Source organism: Rana temporaria, chromosome 2 (genome assembly GCF_905171775.1).
Source record: "Rana temporaria chromosome 2, aRanTem1.1, whole genome shotgun sequence".
Taxonomy (NCBI): Eukaryota; Metazoa; Chordata; class Amphibia; order Anura; family Ranidae; genus Rana; species Rana temporaria.
The window spans coordinates 73,550,963-73,570,369 of record NC_053490.1 but is presented as its reverse complement, the minus strand read 5'-3'; the positions used below and the strand labels follow the sequence as shown (position 1 = coordinate 73,570,369).

General features: G+C 36.7%; 1 protein-coding gene across 8 annotated transcripts in view; it reads right to left on the bottom strand.

Moving 5' to 3' along the window:
* POSTN (periostin) overlaps positions 1 to 18,855 on the bottom strand; it is an 84,363-nt gene extending 65,508 nt beyond the window's left edge. For 6 of the 8 annotated variants that reach the window (XM_040340378.1, XM_040340377.1, XM_040340382.1 and 3 more), the window contains exons 1-2: positions 18,666 to 18,854; positions 17,220 to 17,318 (exon numbers count right to left, since the gene is read on the bottom strand). In XM_040340378.1, coding sequence (XP_040196312.1) covers positions 17,220 to 17,318; positions 18,666 to 18,787 — 221 coding nt within the window. In that variant the 5' untranslated portion in view covers positions 18,788 to 18,854. Of the gene's footprint in view, positions 1 to 17,219; positions 17,319 to 18,665 lie in introns of all 8 variants that reach the window. The other 2 variants (XM_040340383.1, XM_040340380.1) reach the window with 1 other exon arrangement.
* Positions 18,856 to 19,407: the final 552 nt, after the last annotated feature.

Here is a 19,407-nt window from a genome sequence, read left to right as displayed (position 1 = left end):
GATGGCTGAGTTTGCTTTACCTATTGAAATGAAATTAAATAGTGTTGTTTTCAGTTTGTGGTGCTCAGATACAGTTTAGTTTGAATTTAAAGATGAATTTTAGACAGATATAAAAGAAACAAATTACTGTAACTCTGAATTATTAATGCATCATCACACCTTTTAAATGCAAGCAGTTCCTCATTTTGACCTGGAATTAGCCTTTGCAGTCCCTGTATTGCACTTTAGAAACAGAATCACATTAAACGCCATAGTGCTATGAACTAGAGATCTAAGTACTAGAATTCAGGCACAAAAGCATGTCAACATATGAAACCAGGGCCGCTGATGGGGGAGACCACCGATCCTCCTGTAGGGGGTCCTTGCACAGAGGGGGCCTAAACAGCAGGAGGATCTGTGGAGCAGGGAACCAAGGATGTCTGTGTCTCTCACCAAGCAACTGAAGCCAGTTTTTTCCTCTCTCCCTCCCGCCCGACTTTCAGCTGGGTGGATAATGAGCCTGGCCTTCCACCGCTGGTTTCCATCAGGTAGGTTGTGAGGGGTCCAGTGATTCCTAACAGCAGCCCTGTATGCAGCAACATTTGCATCTGTTTCTCAGTGAAGTTAAAGTGATAGTAAAGTCTTGTTTTTTTTAATTAAAATAACAAACATGTCATCCTAACCTGCTCTTTACAGTGGTTTTGCACAGGGCAGACCATGTTCCGATTTACCTTATGTATTTCAAAGAATAGAGCTAAAAAGCCAAACTTATTTATATTCATGTTATCCTTTGCATTTCCCTATATTTTGTGTATTGGAATTGCGGACAGAATCACAGTCTGACTTTCGCTCGCAGCACTCCACAGAAACTGCTTTACTAATACTCACTAATGACTTACTAACTGCTAAAACCAATAGCCACTACAATTTCAGAATTGCAACAAAATATGTGGCATTATTTCTTGACGGTACCCCAAATGCGTTAACCTCCCTGGCGGTATTCCGAGTCGGGGTGGAAATCCTGTACCCTTAGCGGTATCCCCCGAGCCAGACTTGGGATTGCATCGCAGTATCCAGGCGGAGATTACTTACCTTGTCCCCTGGATCCTGCGATGTCTCCCCGTTGTGTGATCGAGCTGTCTCCTAGCTCGATTCACACAGTGCCCGTGTGCCGCCGAGGCTCTGTTGCCTGCGACGTTACGACGTACAGGGGCGGAGATGAGCGACAAAAAATAAAAACACAATACACATACAGTATACTGTAATCTTACAGATTACAGCATTGTATAAAATAAATACACACCCCCTTTGTCCCTAGTGGTCTGCCCAGTGTCCTGCATGCACTTTTATATAATAAAGACTGTTCTTTCTGCCCAAAGTTCTTTCTGTCCATAGCAACCAAAAAGTGTCCCTTTATGTCAAAAATGGTTTTAGACCAGCTAAAAAACAGTGATAATAAATTAGAACCACTTGCAGAATTGAGCGATAGCGATTTGTGGGGAAATTCGTCATCAAACACTGAAAGTAATAATTTTTATTATTATTATATTATTATTTGTTATAATTATTTTTAGTTATTTATTATATTATAATTTATGATTTTGTGTTTCAAACTTTATCAAACCGGGATGTCTACTAGACTCTTGTTTGGACAGATTTAAGTGAGTTATTCCTAAGAATTACAGGCCTACAATATAAAACGCCAAATTTCCATGCAAAATAATTGTACCGCTTTCAGCACCTAAAATCTGAAAGAATCATACCGCCAGGGAGGTTAAGACAAAATGTACAATAATCATGGCAAAACATGCAACGCCAAACAAACCTGGCACGGTGCTAAAATTTGGCACATGAACGTCTTTGGCCTGTTTTTGTAGCAAAGGGAGGCACCGCTTCAAAAACGCGCTACAAAAACAAGCAAAAAAGCATAATGCCAGTGTTGCTTAAGTGTGAACAGGGCCTTATCATTGGATGCTTTTGTTTTGCAAAAATAGTCTTTTACTGTGTATAGCATTGCATAACTATACATAGGAATGACAGATGTTTGCGGCACATACAATACTAGCAATTTTGGATGATTGATTGGGTATATATGTGCAAAGGTCAGATCAGAGAATTGAATGGTCATCAGAGCGCATAGGAACATTTGCTAATTCACTGTTAGATGTGTCACTGTAAGAAGATGTCAACGCATGTTATGCAATTGTTCACCTGCATGCCCTGGGATAGAAACAAAATAGACTGCATTTAACATCTTCATATTCATGTGTATGGCTGATAAAAATAGCCAACTTAGGATATATTGTGCAAAGTAAAGTTTTCTTCTAGCATTTGGCACTGTTAGATTTTTATAAATAACAATAATTCTCTATTGAATCAGCATCTTTACACTTGCATCAGGACTCACATGACACATAACAAAGCAAATAATTCTTGTGACAAATGACAGACGATGCCATTAATTACCTGTGATTTCCTTCCATCAAAACTAACTTTAACTAATTAAGTCTAAATAAATCCTGGTAAATTTATTTAAAGAAAATGGAATTTTTCTAACACTTAAAGTAAACAGAATGCTTTTCAATAAACTTAATTTAGAAAGTTAAATGTGCTAACAATATGTAGATTTGTAGGTACAATTTGTATGGTTATGTGATTATAATAGCAAACAGATGGAAACTTCACTGTGAAGCAGCTCCAATCCTAATTTCTTAGTACAGTTCTCCTTTACCCCTGGGATATTTTACAAGAGGAACTCAAGTAGAATTGCAGACTCACAAATCTTCACAAAACATATCAAGTTTCAACACAGTCTGCAATTCAAGATGCCTTAATAAAATATACACTAAAATGAATCTAAGCTCAGAAAAGACAAGAGCTCTAGAAAAGATATCTAAAAACACAAAATATAACCTATATTTAAAATATGATCAAATGCAGAAGAATGTTTTTCGAACTATAAGGAACAAGTTTTCCCTATTATAGGCTGTGTGATTAATTCAGGTAGAAGCTGTTGACTTAGCAAAGCAAATTTTTATTTTGAAATGTTCATGTTAAATTCGCTTTGTAAACAAACTAGAGCTGCATTTACTTTGAATACCCAATCATGTTCAAGAGAAATTTAAAATATATTTTGCTTGTACATGACTGAATGAATGAAGTGTGCACAGTCTTAACAGTCTTATTTACTAAAATGTTAAAATTCACTTTTCAAAATAAATATTCCCTAAGTGAACCACCTCTGCGTGTTTAGAAAATGAACACAAATAGGCACAAAGCCATTTTTTAAACTGTTGCATAACCCAAGGTTTAAATTAAAATGTGAATCCTTTACAAAATACTTCTTTCCTTAAAGCTAATAGTCAAAAGTTTTGTCAAATTATCAGTGACAGAATGGACCAAAAACATCTAAAACTCAAAGGACATCAGCCAATATGTGTGTATTTTACCAAACCTAGGATAGTCCATTAAAGGAAGAGTGTTTTGTACAACAATACGGGCCGCAATCTGTGAATGCAGTGAATTGTGGCATTTATTTAACTGAAATCAATCCATTTTGGAGTGGCCAACAGGAGTTTAATCCTTCGCTCTAATGAGGCACACCTGCCCTTATGGAAAATAGCAGAGCTACCAAGTGGCAAGTCTAGGTGTGGTTATTTTCATGGGGCTATGTTATTGTGCAATAACTGTTCATTTCTATAGTACACTGATAAGTGTTTGAAAATGCAGAATATATAAATGTAGTGAATAAATACACATTCTCTATTTTCTCAGGCACACAAAAAATAAGGGAGCTTAAAAACCCAAGGCAACCAATCAGAAATGGTCATTAACTAGATCAGCCCTCAAAATTTTCACTCGCCTGCTCACATTAAGTGAGTGGAAATAAGCTGAGGGTGAGTGTTGAGGGGGCGGGCGCCACTGACAGGTGGGGTTGAACAGGGGCCGATTCTCTTCCCAGCCTCTTCCACTGTTATTCTATTAGCAGGGCCTGGCATAGAGTGGTAGACTTCAAAGAACTAGATGAGGTGAGGGTGGAGTGGGGAGCGGGGGTTGGTGGGTGTGGGAGCTGCCAAAGTTTTCTTTTCCTATTACCAAGCTGGTGATTGGTTGCTTTAGACCACCTAGCAACCGATCACCAGCTTGTTAATAAGAAAAGTTAGGTTTGGTAGTTCCTACTCCAGTGTCCAGTGCTGTGCTCCACTGTAAGTCTGCATCCTAAATCAGTGAAAGTGTAATTCATTTATTTACATTTTTTAAGCTATATTTAATTTAGTATTAAACTATTTACTTAATAAGGCAGTAATAATGTATAGTAGCCAATCATATTTTATTCTTATTTTATTTATCACAGTCAGATTAATGAAATATGCTTTATGTTAATATTGTTACGTTGTGGTTAATATTTATTTTTGTAACTTAATTCTGCATAAAACATTTAACAGTGTAGTTTCATGATATAATTTATGAGGGCGTGTTTAGGGGCAGGCAGGGTAGGGGTTGGGTGGGGCAACTGGTGGCGAGTAACTCCTAGGACCTGGCAAGTAACTTGAAATTTCAGGATTTGAAATTTTGAGCCCTGAACTAGATTATCATATCAAACAGATATTTCGCTAGAGGTACTATAACCATTTGCTACTGTAATTTGCAAATTATTATTGCTTTTTGCACAGCTTTATTGATGACTCCCAATACAAATATGTTTTTTGCAAAGAACTCAGTGGGGTTTCAAACTCATCTATTTAAATATTGACAAATGAACCAAATGCCGTCTGTGTAGGTACTCCATTATCCAGATCATAGTACAACTAGTGGCAGTTAGTCACGTTTAGCTGGGTTTAATCTCTAATGCTGAAGATTTTTTTGCAGGTGATGCAAGCAGCTTCTTTATTTCTAATGAAGAGCTGAAGAAGCTGTTTGGATTGGATGCAAAACATCTTCAACATTATAGAGCAAGTGCAGTTGAAAGTGACTATTACTAGCTGAACTATATTTATTGTTCTAATAAGGTACCAATTGAATCGTATTTTCTAGAGAATCTGTATAACCTAGATATGTTGATAAATAAAGTAACAATTTGGCACCTAAAGTATTGTGCCACGTTTTAATCAAGATATGCTTTCATTAGCAGCCTTAAATTATATAACTCTATGTATACATCAATATAATCACCAAGTACTGGTCACACTAAATCCTCCTGTGACTGAAGGTATCAACATTCCTAAATGGAAACAGATAAGGGGATCTGCTCAACTTCTGGATTGCCTGAACTTCAGGTGAAGCTACAAGGATGCCACCCACTGCCAAAATATCAGCATTACCTCACATTTATTGGTTTATTCAAAAGGGTTGATTCACTAAGGGCAAATAAGCTGTTTACTTTGCAAGGGAATTTTCCCCAGAGCTAGAGCAAATTTTCACGTATCTTAAAGCGGAGGTCCGCCCACCACAAATTAAAAGCCAGCAGCTACACATACTGCAGCTGCTGGCTTTGAAAAATAGGACATTTAGGCCTCGGACACACGATAGGATAGCCAGAGGACAACGGTCTGAAGGACTGTTTGCATTGGTCCAAACCGATCGTGTGTGGGCCCCATAGGTTCTTTAACCTTTGGTTAAAAAAATAGGAACTTGCTTTAAAATTTAACCGATGGGCGCCTAACCGATAGGTCAAAACCGATCGTTAGTATGCAAAAGCATTGGTTAAAAACCCGCGCATACTCAAAATATCAAGTCGACGCATGCTTGGAAGCATTGAACTTCGTTTTTTCAGCACGTCGTTGTGTTTTAAGTCACCACATTCTGACACGATCTGTTATTTAACCTATGGTGTGTAGGTGTGACGGACCATCAGTCAGCTTCATCGGTTAACCTCAGACAAGGGTCCTTCAGACTGTTGTCCTCTGGCTATCCTATCGTGTGTACGAGGCCTAACTGTACCTGTCCTGGAGCCCAGCAATGTCAGCACCACAGCTGATGTTTCCATCTGCTGTTGGGTGCTGCCGCCGTTATTGCGGGTAAGGGAACCCAGCAGTGTAGCCTTAAGGCTTCATGCCAGGAACCCTACTGCACATGTGCGAGTCTCCGCTCCTCTCTCCTACTGGCCCGGCGGCAGGGGGGGTGCTTATCGGTGACGTCAATAGCCACGCCCGTGGCTCCAGAAAGTGGGGACAGGATACCTGTTAAAGACAGGTATCCTGTCCCCCCTTCCCCCCGAAAGGTGCCAACTGTGGCACCAGAGGGGGAGCGGAGACACATGAGTGGAAAATCCACTTTTGGGTGGAACTCCGCTTTAATAAACCAAAATGAAAATTCCCTTGCAAAGTGAACAGCCTATTTGTCTTTTGTAAATCAACCCCAAAGACTTGTATTGTGCGAAGATTAAGTAAAGCATTACCACAGTAGAACTGCAAAGCAGAGAGCAAGCCTGGATATGTTATAGCTATCCCATGTACATAAATAAGTACATATTATATATAGAAAAAAGGTTTTCAAAACATTGCTACATAGGAATATTAATACAACTAAATATTGCACTTTTCCTATAAGATAATAAAATATTGTTACACTGTTATTGTTACAACCTGTAAAATGTCAAGAGTATACTCTTGCACACATTAAAATATATGTCACTGACTTTCTTTGAACCTTTTGAAGGTTTGATGTCTCTGTAAACTTCCCCGTAGCTGTAAAAACAAGGTTAGAGAAAGCTGATGTATCCTAATCCCCATTCAACATAACTGACATGACCCCAAAGGTCAAAGGAAGTCCAGCAAATGACTGATCCCCAGAGATGCTAAATTACCATGAATGACTGTTATACCATCATGATCTCTGTCAAGCTTGAATGGAAGGTCCTAAAGATGTAAAAGTGTACAAAACCTAACAGTAATTCTTTTGACATCCATAAGGCTTTTTTTGCATATTAGCCTAAAAACTGGAATACAATCTATTAATTAAACGTTGTTTTCTTTCTGTTTATAATAAAGTAAAACATATAATCTCATTTATATCTGCAGGATGATGTAGAGAGGGTGATGATTAGTAAAACAATTGATAGCATTGATAGCAAAACTAATTACACCATGTTCCCCCAAGATGAAACACTAATTGTCAGATCAGGCCACTAGTGTATAATCTTAAAGCAGAACTAAACCCTCCTATCCCTTTCAGCCAAGGAAGCTGCCATCTTAGCCTTTGTTTGATCTGCAACTTCCATAGTGTTGCACATGTGATCAGTTATGACACCAGCTATTTGATGGTTTGACAGTTTAGTTGAGAGAACAAGCAGATTTGACAGTTAGATTTTCTGGCATGCCTGGAAGGTAACTGTTTTTTTTTTAAACCGTTAAATCAATGGGTTTAATTCCGCCAAATCCATTGTATTAACAGTTTCAAAAAACAGTTACATTCCTGGCATGCTGGGAGTGCTAACTGTCACAATTACTTGTGCTCTCAAGCAAACTGTCAAACTATTAAATAGCTGGAGTCATAACTGATCACATGTGCAACAGTTGAAGATCAAACAGAGGCCAGAATGGCAGCTTCCTTGGCTGAAATAGATAGGAGGGTTTAGTTCCGCTCTAATACTTATTAAAAAATAACTTCACTAAAGTGCTGGAATCTGATCCAGTTTGTAAACCCAGACCACAAATATCTTTTCATTATTGATCAACACCTATTATATAGGCACATATCTTACACTGTATAACAAAGGCAGTGCCGGGACAAGGTCATTCAGTGCACAAGGCAAAGATTCCAAACTGCCCCCCCCCCCCCATTATATGCAAGCTTAGGGGATGCAAGATAAAGAGGAATGTCTGGACAGTCGCACTTCGAAAATGTTGCTTTTTATTCATAAAACAGGATCACAAAGTACATGCCACAGCAAACAGGACACCAGCTGACGCGTTTCACACTATTACTTATTACTTAGTGCTTAGTCATAGCTGAGCTGACAGGAATAGTGATGTCGCTATCACTACTCCTGTCAGGAATATAGTCAGAATGCCAGCACCCCCATTCCTGTAGTATACAACTGCTCCCAGGGCAGCCATCCCTCCTGCCCACCCACTCCTTGTTCCAGCCCTGAGCAAACTTAAACTCATGAGAGCATTTTATCACTAAAAATCAAATCATGATGATTCCTCTTTTGCCATTGAAAAGGGTAAGGAGAAAAGCAAGTTAATGCTAGGTCAGGACTGAGTCCATACAAGAGTGCCAACTTTCAGATTGGATCTTTTGTTTAATCTTTAAGTCTATCTTATACAATTATTTAAAATGCTCCCCCATTTGAAATTATATGACTGATCTATAAGTATCAGTCATATTTTACAGCCCCTGGACTTTAAACAGTAAGTGATTAGTAAACCTTCCTTGCAGCTCTGGGCCTCCTAAGTTCAAATGCCACCTGGGGCATATCGGTAATGTATTACCCAGATTTACTGGTAAGTATGCTCCCAAACTGTACCCGCTGATTGTAGTAGGGACATTTGACTATGAGTTCATTCATGGGTCAGGGACAGGGATTTAGGTAATCTGTAAAATGCTATTAAATATGTCAATGGCATATGAAAACTAGAAATAAATAGTAGTCAGCTGATCTGCTAGCTTTGTTTATGTCGGCTTCTTAAAGTAAAACACAAAAGATATTGGGATCTCCCTGAAATTATATTCAAAACATTAATCAGAGGTAAACCACATAGAAGAACCATGGGGTTTGTTGAATGGAACTATTGAAGTAACATTAACCCCTAGACATGTGCACACTGAAATATTTTGTTTCGGAAATTTTGTCTTCGTATGAAAAATACATTTATTTAGTTACTCCCAAAATTCGTTTTTTATTTATTTTGTTTTATTAAAAATGCATTCGTCCAAAAATCTGAATTAATTAAGGTTGAATCTGTCAACTGAAGGCTTATGGTGTCTGTCGAATGTTCTAAGAAGATTCGACGAAGCAGCTAAACTGTACAACGCTGCAATCGTACATTTCTGGTCGAATGCCCGTGTTGTATGACTAGTAATAATTAGATTTATTATTTATTATTACTAGTCAACCAACATTAGAATTCTTCTATAGCCTATGGGCAGAGCATTTGACCATACATGTCCGCTCGCTGCGATCGTACGTTTTTAGCTTCTTCGTCCAATCTTCATGTCTCTACAATGTCGAATCTTTTCTCTCTATGTCAAATAATCTTGGACTAATAGAGTCTTAGGTTAGGCACATTCAACCGCAGGTTCGATAGACACAGATCGCTATTGTTACCGTCATGTCAAATCTTTTATCTGTATCGAACTGTTGTTGCAACGAAACGAAAATAAAGCATTTTTTACGTCGGATCTTTTCGTTTTCAGATTCTGTGCGTTCGTTATCGTTTGTTAAAATGAAAGTGAAAATCCCTGAAATTCAGACGAAAATGCATTTGGACGAAAACAAATGCACATGTTTATTAACCCACAATGATAACAATGGTGTATGAAGTACTTAGTCATAGCCTTATGACTAACCTATTCAGCATGAAAATGATGGTTGGTTCATGTCACTGCTCGAATGACACAATGATGATGTTCTTCTTTTGGTGTCCATGTCACTGAAAGAAGATGCCCTACATTATCATCTGAGGGTATAGGGTCTCCAATCTATGCCCTTCAGTTATTCAGGAACTATAATTGTCATCATGCCTAGTCATGTCTGTGAATGTCAGAGTTTTACCTTTGCATCATGGGACGTGTAGTTTCGCAACAGCTGGAGGGCCGTAGTTTGGAGATCCCTGGGTCTATAGGATGGTAGTGTCAGCAAAAGTTAATGGCGGGGACTGGCCAGTACAGGTGTGCGGGTTTGATTACCAAGTCACTTTAGATATGGTGGGGTTGATTTACTATAGGAACAGGGCAAAATCATTTTGGAAACTATGTTTGCTTAGTGTATAAAGTGAAAGCCTACTGACTTCCATCATCTAATCATGTACAATCTGTTTTTATTTTATTTTACTCACACGTGATTGGGTGCACTTTGCAAACTAGATTTTCACCACATTTATAAAGCTAAGGAAAAATTCTCTTGCAATGCAATATACAGTCTATTTATCTTTTTAGCTTGAACAAATGAAGCTTGAACAAAATAAAACTGACAATGAGCACAAGTTTTAGCCAACATGCACCAGCTCTTTTGATACATTTTTACCTTTATATGATTATGAGGGAGAACTACAGCAAAGATTGGTTTGCAACACAGGCTGGATTAAAGGACAAGCTGTGTCTGTGTATCTTAGTGCTTCAGATATGATGGCATGCTGACACAGCTAGATGGCTACTCAAACATCCTCCCACCAGACCAGCTCAAACCTTGGGTGGTCGTTTGTTTTCTACGCTTATACTACAGTCCACATGATAATACCATCAGCTGAAAGATTACCCTAACTTTAAACACAATGATGGACATTTAACAATCATCTGTAATAGTGTATTTGCTTCGACAACAACAGTCTGTTTTACTTTGAAAAGTTCTTTGAGAAATTGAATATTGACCTTTTGGAGCTGTTGCATAGAGCTCTAAAATTGTGTTTTAAATGAAAACATTGTAAGATTATTTAAAAAACATTTTTTACCACAAATACAGTATATAGTTCCAAACTTCCCTGAATCACAGACAAGGGGGGATTTACCAAAACTGGATCACACAGAATCTGGTACAGTTGTGCATAGTAATCAATCAGCTTCTAACTTCAGCTTGTTCAATTAAGCTTTGTCAATAAAACCTGGAAGCTGATTACTATGCACAACTGTACCAGATTCTGTGTGCATCAGTTTTAGTAAATCTCCCCCATAGTGTCTGTTTTTGGAGGTTTCTCTGTTGATCCTTTAAGGGTTTCTCTCTACAATGGTTCTAAATATTAGTTATGTCCTTCTTTTTGTATATAGGCTGCACTTGCATTCCATAGGCAATAATAGCCTGTAATAGTGAGAAATATAACAATAGACAAAATAAAAAGATGACTTTGGTGATGCAGTCTGTCACTAATAATAATAAAGGAAGACATTTTTGAGGGGCGCTGGGGTTTCTATACTTATTTAAAGCTTTAGTTCACCTTTTCAGAAAAAAAGAAAAACTGAACCAATGCCATTCACCCTCCCCCAGTCCTCGCTATGCTTACCCTCAAGGATGCTGAGTTGTCAGTGTTTACAAAGCTGGTCCAGTGGTCTAGAATTTAAAATTCCCACTCTACTCCCTCTTCTCTGTGCACAGCTTTTGGGATAGACCAGAGCAACTTTGATTTGTCAGCACCTGCAAAGTGAAAGGTTCTGGTTTGTCCTGGAAGTGCTGCACAGAGAAGCGGAAGAAGAGTGGAGATTTCTAATCCCCAGGAAAATTGGACCAGCTGTGTGGGCACTGACAGCTCAGCATCTTCAGAGGTAAGTACAGTGGGCACTAGGGCATTGGAGGGATGCACAATGTGCATTCACTTTTTCATTTTTTCTGCAAAGGTGAACAAAAACTTTAAATGACCAGACAAAAATAATTGTCATATAAGTTTAGGGCCTTTACTAAGGTAACAACCCCCCCCCCCAAAATAAAAAGTAAAAAAAAAAAACAAGTTCCTTCAAACTGGTACCAGAAAGTAAACATACAAAAATGCACACCAAGCCACGAGGTGATAGAGTTCAGAAAAAATGTATAAGCTCACAATTTTACCATAAAAAAATCCAACACATTTCAGGGGCAACAACTCACTTCATCAAGGCTACAAAGCTAAGATAAAATATTAATTTGTACATATGGGCATAAGATGTTATTTTTAGTAATGTTTGCTTGTTTTGTACCTCCGATGAAGAGTGTTATGGCTTTGAAACGTGTTGGCTGCTTTTTATGCTTGAATCGTGATCTATTACCTATTCTGGACTCTTTCACCTCATTGTTTGGTTACCATGTGTGTTTGTTTACATCTGACTTATGAATTAAAGATGTATGCATCCCTATCACTGTAAAATAGTTCCCCCAACCCCTGTAAGTTAAACCCTTAATGGACAACTTGGTCTGTTAAAGGAAGTGGAAAATTAATGGGTCTACTGGCAGGATCAACAAGTCTTACATGTGGAACCCAGAAAAACAAAAAAAGTGTGTTTATGTTATTGACAAACCGTATGACACTTTTTCTTTGCCAAATTCAACTATAGCAGCTTGTTCTGGACATTCTGCAGCTTTCAGCTAAATTATACAGACTCAGCAGCAATGTGTCCCTCAAATTTCATTAAAATGTTAGCTGAATTATAGTACAATTATAATAATTTAACAACCTTATGTGCAGTGCTGACATCTTATTGGAATTGCAATTTCAGCAGAAAAGTGGAATTTTATTAGTAACATGTCTTTTAGGAAAGTGTCCCTGAAGTTTTAGAAATGTCTTTTTAGGAAAGTGTCCCTGAAGTTTTATTCAAATGTTAGTTGACTAGAATTAAATTATTTTAACAACATTATATGCAATGTTGGTTTTTTTTTATTTGGAGAGTTAAATGTAAACTTGGTAGCTTAAAAAAGTTTAGATTTTTTTACTTGTTCAACATTTTGGAAGAAAAAATAAATATTACTTGAAAATGCTTATAAAAAGCTTCCAAATAAAAAAAGAAGACAACCTGATCTCTATTTAAAGCAGTAACACTTGCTAAATGTAACTTAATAAATGTAATTTAATCTATCATTAAAAATATATAATGCAAATCATATGTATCTTAGAAAGTAATTTACTGAGTAACGTTATTCGTGATCCTCAATGAGTATAGTATAAGAACTCCCCCTAGTGGTTTAAACTCATAAAAAAAAATGTACAGCAGTCAATGTTCAACATTGAACATTCACAAGAAAATGAGTGCAATAAAAAAAAATGCCATATACAGTATTAGCATAGCTCCCAGATGTCCCTGATTTCGAGGGACAGTCCCTGATTTGGAATAAAGTCCCTCTGTCCCTCTTTCCTCCTAATTTGCCCCTTATTTTGGTCTGATCTATATAGTTGTATATAAAATGCACTATTTATATTTCAAAAGGTGTTTCCCAGTGCTAAACCTTTTATCCAAATTCTAAATGACTGCATTTGTAAATTTCAAAAGCCAATATAAAGGAATAGTAGTGATAAAGAAAAGGCACTTGTGGGTTTAATTAATTTTTTTTGTATAACTCCCATTTAAGCATTCGTTAAAGGGGTGTATCCTATGCCTACATACTTTTGCTAATAAGTGTCCCTCATTCTCATCTCAAAAAGTTGGGACGTATGTATTAGTGTGGATGTATACAGAGAATCTGAAATCACACTAAACCTGACTGCATTAGGCTGCATTCAGTCCTGCCCATTCAAGACACACAGCAACTCCCATGCCTTGCTTTTGGTGCTTATTGAACCCCATGAGCTGTGTTTACAGACTGCATACACTTGCTTTTGGCTGTTTTTCAGAGCACAGTGAAAAATATCTGTATAGGACATATTAGTACGTTGATCCTTTCCACTGTGCTTTGCAAAACAGTCAAGGGTAAGTGGACACCATATAAGTGGTTCTCATACATTCACTGAACCATAAAAATAGCGGGTGAGTGCACATTTGGTCTCATAAAGGCAAGAACCCATATATTCTGAAGCAATCTGTTTTCTGGTAAGCATCTGATTTAACTCAATACAGCAACTAAAGGTACAATGTCAACATGCAAAGTGTACTATTGTCATAGCATAAAATCACAACAGGATGCACAGGTGTGTATGGGGCACTGCATCCTGTATGCAGACATAGCGCTCTATACTGCTTTAATAAATTAATTGTATGTGCTAAAACAGTCCTACAAGTTGCAACCATTTTTATATCCAAGTAAAAGCAAAAGGGAATTAAACATTTTCTTTGGACACAGAAATGTTTGTGTTGGATGCATTAAACAAATGCTACTTGGTGTGAACAAATCTGAATAGGTCCAAAATCACCTTTGTTTACAAACTGAGGAAATTATGGAAATGTAAAAATGGTCTTATCCTTCCATGGAAAGAGCACATACAGAGATCTAACTTAACCCAGACATACCCCAAGACACACCTTAGATCAGACGTGTTATCACTCCATGGACACTCCCTAACCTCTAGCTCTTTTCGGTTCTACAGGACACGCACGCTATTTAACCCACATACTTTACCATATTGGGTTACTTAAAAAAGGGAACAGTAAATTAACTTAGTCTTAATGCTAGATTCTAACCTAAATGTGCCTCCTTTAGTAAATCATACCTCAAGCCCATGCTTTTAAGATTCTGTGAGTTTCTTTAGGAGTTTCAGTTGAAGACTTTGCAATCAGAGCCATTTGCCTTAAAGCGAGTTTACAGTCACCTTTAAGTACAGTAAGCCTAACAACCAATTACTGTAGTCTGATCAGTTTAAATAGTATTTCTTATTTCTTGGTTGCTATAAGATACTGAATTTTGTGGATCATTATTGCTCTTTGCATTACCTCAAAGAGAACCTGTCGCTGACTTTGCATATTGCAACAAGGACCACCTTGTAAAACAAGAAGATACATACGTACCTTTCTAACAGGTGGTATTGTAAAACTTTGCTACATCGCTACTGGTATACAAAACTTTTGGGAGTGTCAAATACCTGACCCCCCACCACATGCTGGGGTTCCTTTTGCTGACCCATATGTCACTACCGTATGCAGTAGTGATATAGGGGTCCTGAGGAGGAGCCACAGCACACAGTGACAAAGACTTGTAATGCAGCAAAGTTTTAAGACACCTCCAGTATCCTAAGTATTTATGTTCTTCTTTTACAGGGTGGTTTTAGGTGCAGTATGCAAGGTTAGAGATAAGGTCTATTTAAGGAAGAATTCCATATGAGTCTCATTCTTGCCCAAGGCATAGAGTGGTTTCTAGTGGTATGTAGATAAAATATATTGCAATGTCAATTATATTTAATTAATTTACAACCATCACCTGCATGGTAAGCTTCAGTGCAAATCTAAGTTACATTTGTAAAGCTTTGCATAGGATTTCTTCAACCTACAGTATCCCCATTGAATATGTTTGACTTTGTTATATTTTTTTTTAGATACAGAAACATCTAACTACAATAATTACAACTACTACAATAATTCAAACTTAACAGCTTCAGCTTGACTAGTGATGAAGTCACAGATAACCTAAAATTGGGCTCAACTATGGACATTTGGAAAAGTATCCAGGTTCTGTTCAAAAATACAAATAATAAGACAAAGATGAGAATAATATTTGGATATTATAGATTTGGAAGACTGCCAGACATATTTTTCCTGGCTTTAAAAATGAAATTTAAGCATGAACGTCAATCCATCAATTTTTGGATCACTAACTTTCTTGTCATTGGATATTAGCAAAATGCTAAAACCAGAGTATATTTATAAATTAGGATCATAAAAAGAAGAAGGGGAATCCACACATTCTTTGGGAATATATACAAATTCCATCTTGCTATTTGCCTGGCTGGAACTGAACTTAGAACCCCATGGCTACAGTATTGTCAGCAACTGTATCGCTACCCTAGGCTACTCTAGACAAGTCTAAAGTGTTTCTCTACATTGCTTTGTTTGGGGTATCTGCATGACATACATTAGAAGTAGCAGCAAACATTTAGGGTGTGAATGCAGAATTCCATCTTATATTTGCAATGTTCTCTATGGCACTTGCATAAGCATATACATCACTGCTCTGGAGTAGTTAGCATATCGTGATATACTGAAGACAGAGTCACCTGAATGAGTTCCTTTCATTTATGAGAAGAGAAATAGGAACTGTTGTTCACTGTATCCTGGTACCAGCTATCTTTTTGTGTTTTAGATGTAATGCTGGCCATGACTTTCATAATTCATATGCCCAAAAAAAAAGGTACCGGTATGTTTAATGCCTTTTAGCACAATTGAGGATTTTCACCTCCCTATACAGGGGACTGGAAGATGACATGCACGGTATGAAAATGGCACTCACCTTGTGTTCCCTATTCTCCAGACTACCATCTCTAAGCCTTGGACTGATCTACCTTGTGGTTGACATATATTTTGCCCTTATTTCTAAGTACCTGACACATGCAAGTCTTTGCAGAAAATTTCTGAAACCAATCCATATACAGTAGTCCAATGCAAGTATTGGAAATGAATCAAACCAGGGATAACATCCATGTGATCTAGAACTCTTCTTCAATGAAGTACTACCTTAATATTTCATGATCTCATAATGCACTTATTCTGTATCCTCAATGTTCATCCTGTTGATTAAGTATTCTAGCGTGCCTAAGCAAACAATAACTAGTTACTATATTAGCTGCAACCACAATGGCCATGGTTCCCACTAGCTATTCCACAGCTACCACTGCTGTTGTGCCAGGCTTCCAGCCAGGAACATGTTTTCCACAATCACTATTTTAAAAGTTTTCATGTCTGTTGGGCTGTTTAAAGAATCAAGAACAGTACAAGGCTTATACATCTAAATCCCATACAGAAAATAATTTGAAACACATTTCATTTTCCACAGGATGTGTCATTTATTCCAGGCTCCTTAGAAAGAACTTAAGTGACCCTAACATTGTTATGTTTTAGTCTTGTAGGATTACTTCTGTATTGTACATTAAACACAATATTAACATGTCATGCTCTTGTTAATTTATGCCCCACAGGATAGAAGAGCCATTCTCAACCAAGTTTCCGTGGAACCCTAGGGTTCCTCCAGAGGATTGCTAGGATCTCCTTCAGCTGTGGTTGATTTAACTCCCATTTATGGTGCCTGTGAAGTTCTGAGCCAATGCCACTTGGAGGAGCCAGTTGCAAGACACCAAATAACTGTTTAGCTGTCTGTAAGGGGATCATTCTTATCACCACTGTAAAAAATGTCTTTCTTCACACTGACACCAATGTAAGTGGCATTGTTCCCATTAACTCCTAATGAATAGTTTTAGCAGGGGTTCCCAGAGATCTTAAAATTGTTTTAAGTGTTCCCCTGGGATAAAAAGGTTATGAAAGTCTGGTATGGAAAATAAACAGTAGTGTTCATTATTCTGTAGAAACTGGGATTCCAGTTGTTGGTGTGCCATCATTCTAGAGCTCGAAATTCCCAAAGAAATACATTGCAAATCTGCTGAGGTAAGTAGATTTTAAGCATATTCTGTGTCTTACTTGGACACCTCTAGTTCCAACAGCAGAACTAGTATCTATAGTATAAAAAGTTCCCCAAAACTTACGCTTTTTTGCCACAGATTGCCCCCTGGTGCCAGTTCTTGCAGGTACTGAAGTACTTTTTTTTTGTTCCCATAACTTGCTGTAGCGCGCAGACATTTGGGCTAAACAAGGGAAAAATTAGGAAAATGTAAAACATATTTTTTCAACTTTTCATTAATTTATTAACGTGACAATTTTATATGCTTGCTGTAATGGCATCTATATTAAGTTTAAAACAAATACTTTGTAAAAATCCCTATACATTATTCAGTTACAGGGCTTTAATTAGCAAACAAAGGCAGCTTTATGACTGCTGAACTTTACAGCGGTCACCAGGTGCCCTGGAACGCGTTAGTTGTGTTTTATAGGATTTTACAGGGGGCTCCCTTCCATCACCAGTGAGGCAGTAAACCACACCAAACTCATTTTCCTTGTACAACTGCCATGTGCTCTGGAAAAGGGAAGCTCCATTTTTTGTTCACAGAGCAGTCAGTGTACTGAAAAGCAATCAGTGGCTGCAAAAACCTACCTTCAGCATCTTCAATATCAAACACAGCTAAGCAAACAATGGATTAAGTGTCCTAATGATTGTAAACTTGCAAATCACTGTTAGTTAATACATTTTTTTGTTGCATATATGGGTGATATTGACTTAACATTTTTGAAATAATTGTGTTTTACATTTTAAAGACTCATTTTTTACATGGGGAATGCATATGCATTATTTCGTTTTTACTACCTAATGAACAAAAATCAGTCTTAAAATAGGTAAAAAAAATATATATATATACACGGTATATATATATATATATATATATATATATATATATATATATATATATATATAAATATATATTATCAATGAGAATGACTTAGTGTACTCAGATAGCCACTGTGCAGTGTGTGTTGAGGCTGCTTTAAAAAATATGCAGCTGCTGGATCTTTTATGATGACTAATCTGCCTAAATACTGCAGGAAAAACTTTTACAACTGAAGAAAACTACAACTTTGTTATATTTCTATATGCAGTAACAGTGAAATGGAATGTCAGAAGAATATGCATTGAATAAAAACATGTTGGATTTTTTAAAAATAAAAAATAAATAAATAATCACTTGCAATAAAAAAAATACAATGATAATATTAATATAGTCTATAGGAATACGGCTGAAAATATATATTTTTTGTGCTACAGACTTCCAAAGCACATCAGTCTGCTTTGTATTTATGTTCTATATTTAAGAATTTCAGTTGTGGTGAAGGTCAAGATTAAATATAGTTAATTAAAAAAAACATTGTAAGAAAGGATAATAAATATTACAAATAAATAAGCATTACGAAAATCATTGACCCTCTGTATGCATAATATAATTGATAAATATAACAAAAAATTAGCATGGGAGATTTAAAAAAAATATATAAATATGTATCTACTTTTTACACTAAAACTAAAAAAATGTAATACTTACCCCTGTTTTTTAGCCCTTATGCGACTGTGTGACAAAATCTTATCATAATACCCATTACTCTCTGCATGGTCAAATGCAGAAAGTAGGAAGATGGCAAAAAGGGATAAGAATATAACCTTCATTGTATTAGTCCCCCCCAAATGCTCCGTGTAAATGAAAAGGAGAACTGCCAAATGATATAGAGCTGAAGGCAGATTATATACAGCCTGGAATTCTGTGGGAGGGGACCAATGTTTCAACCTGAGCCTAATGTACCACCCTCCACAAAGAGATCAGCAACTGCTGAAATCAGTTACGAAGTTGTGCTACTTCTAGCCAAGTGCAACTTTTTTTTTTTTTTCCTTTACAGGAAATAAATATTCCTCTGGTAAAAATGTGAGTAATACAGATCTGAATCATTTTTCTTGCAAATAGCTAGTACATATTTGGTATGTTTTTAAAGTTATTCACTTTTTAATTTTGTCCTACAAGTAGAGATAATAAAATGGAAAGATTTTTTTTTTTATATCTAATGAAAAGAAAATTGTAACTGTCAAAAAATAAATAAAAATTCTCTTTACAACCCAGTCTGAATATAGCTGTGATTTCCTTATCACAGGGTGCAAAATGCAAACATTTAATACCCCATATCACATCACTTTTCTTCTGCATTATTTATTATTAATTTTATTATTATTATTATTATTATTATTATTATTATTATTATTATTTTAAATGAGCTCTTACATTATCTTGTCATCAC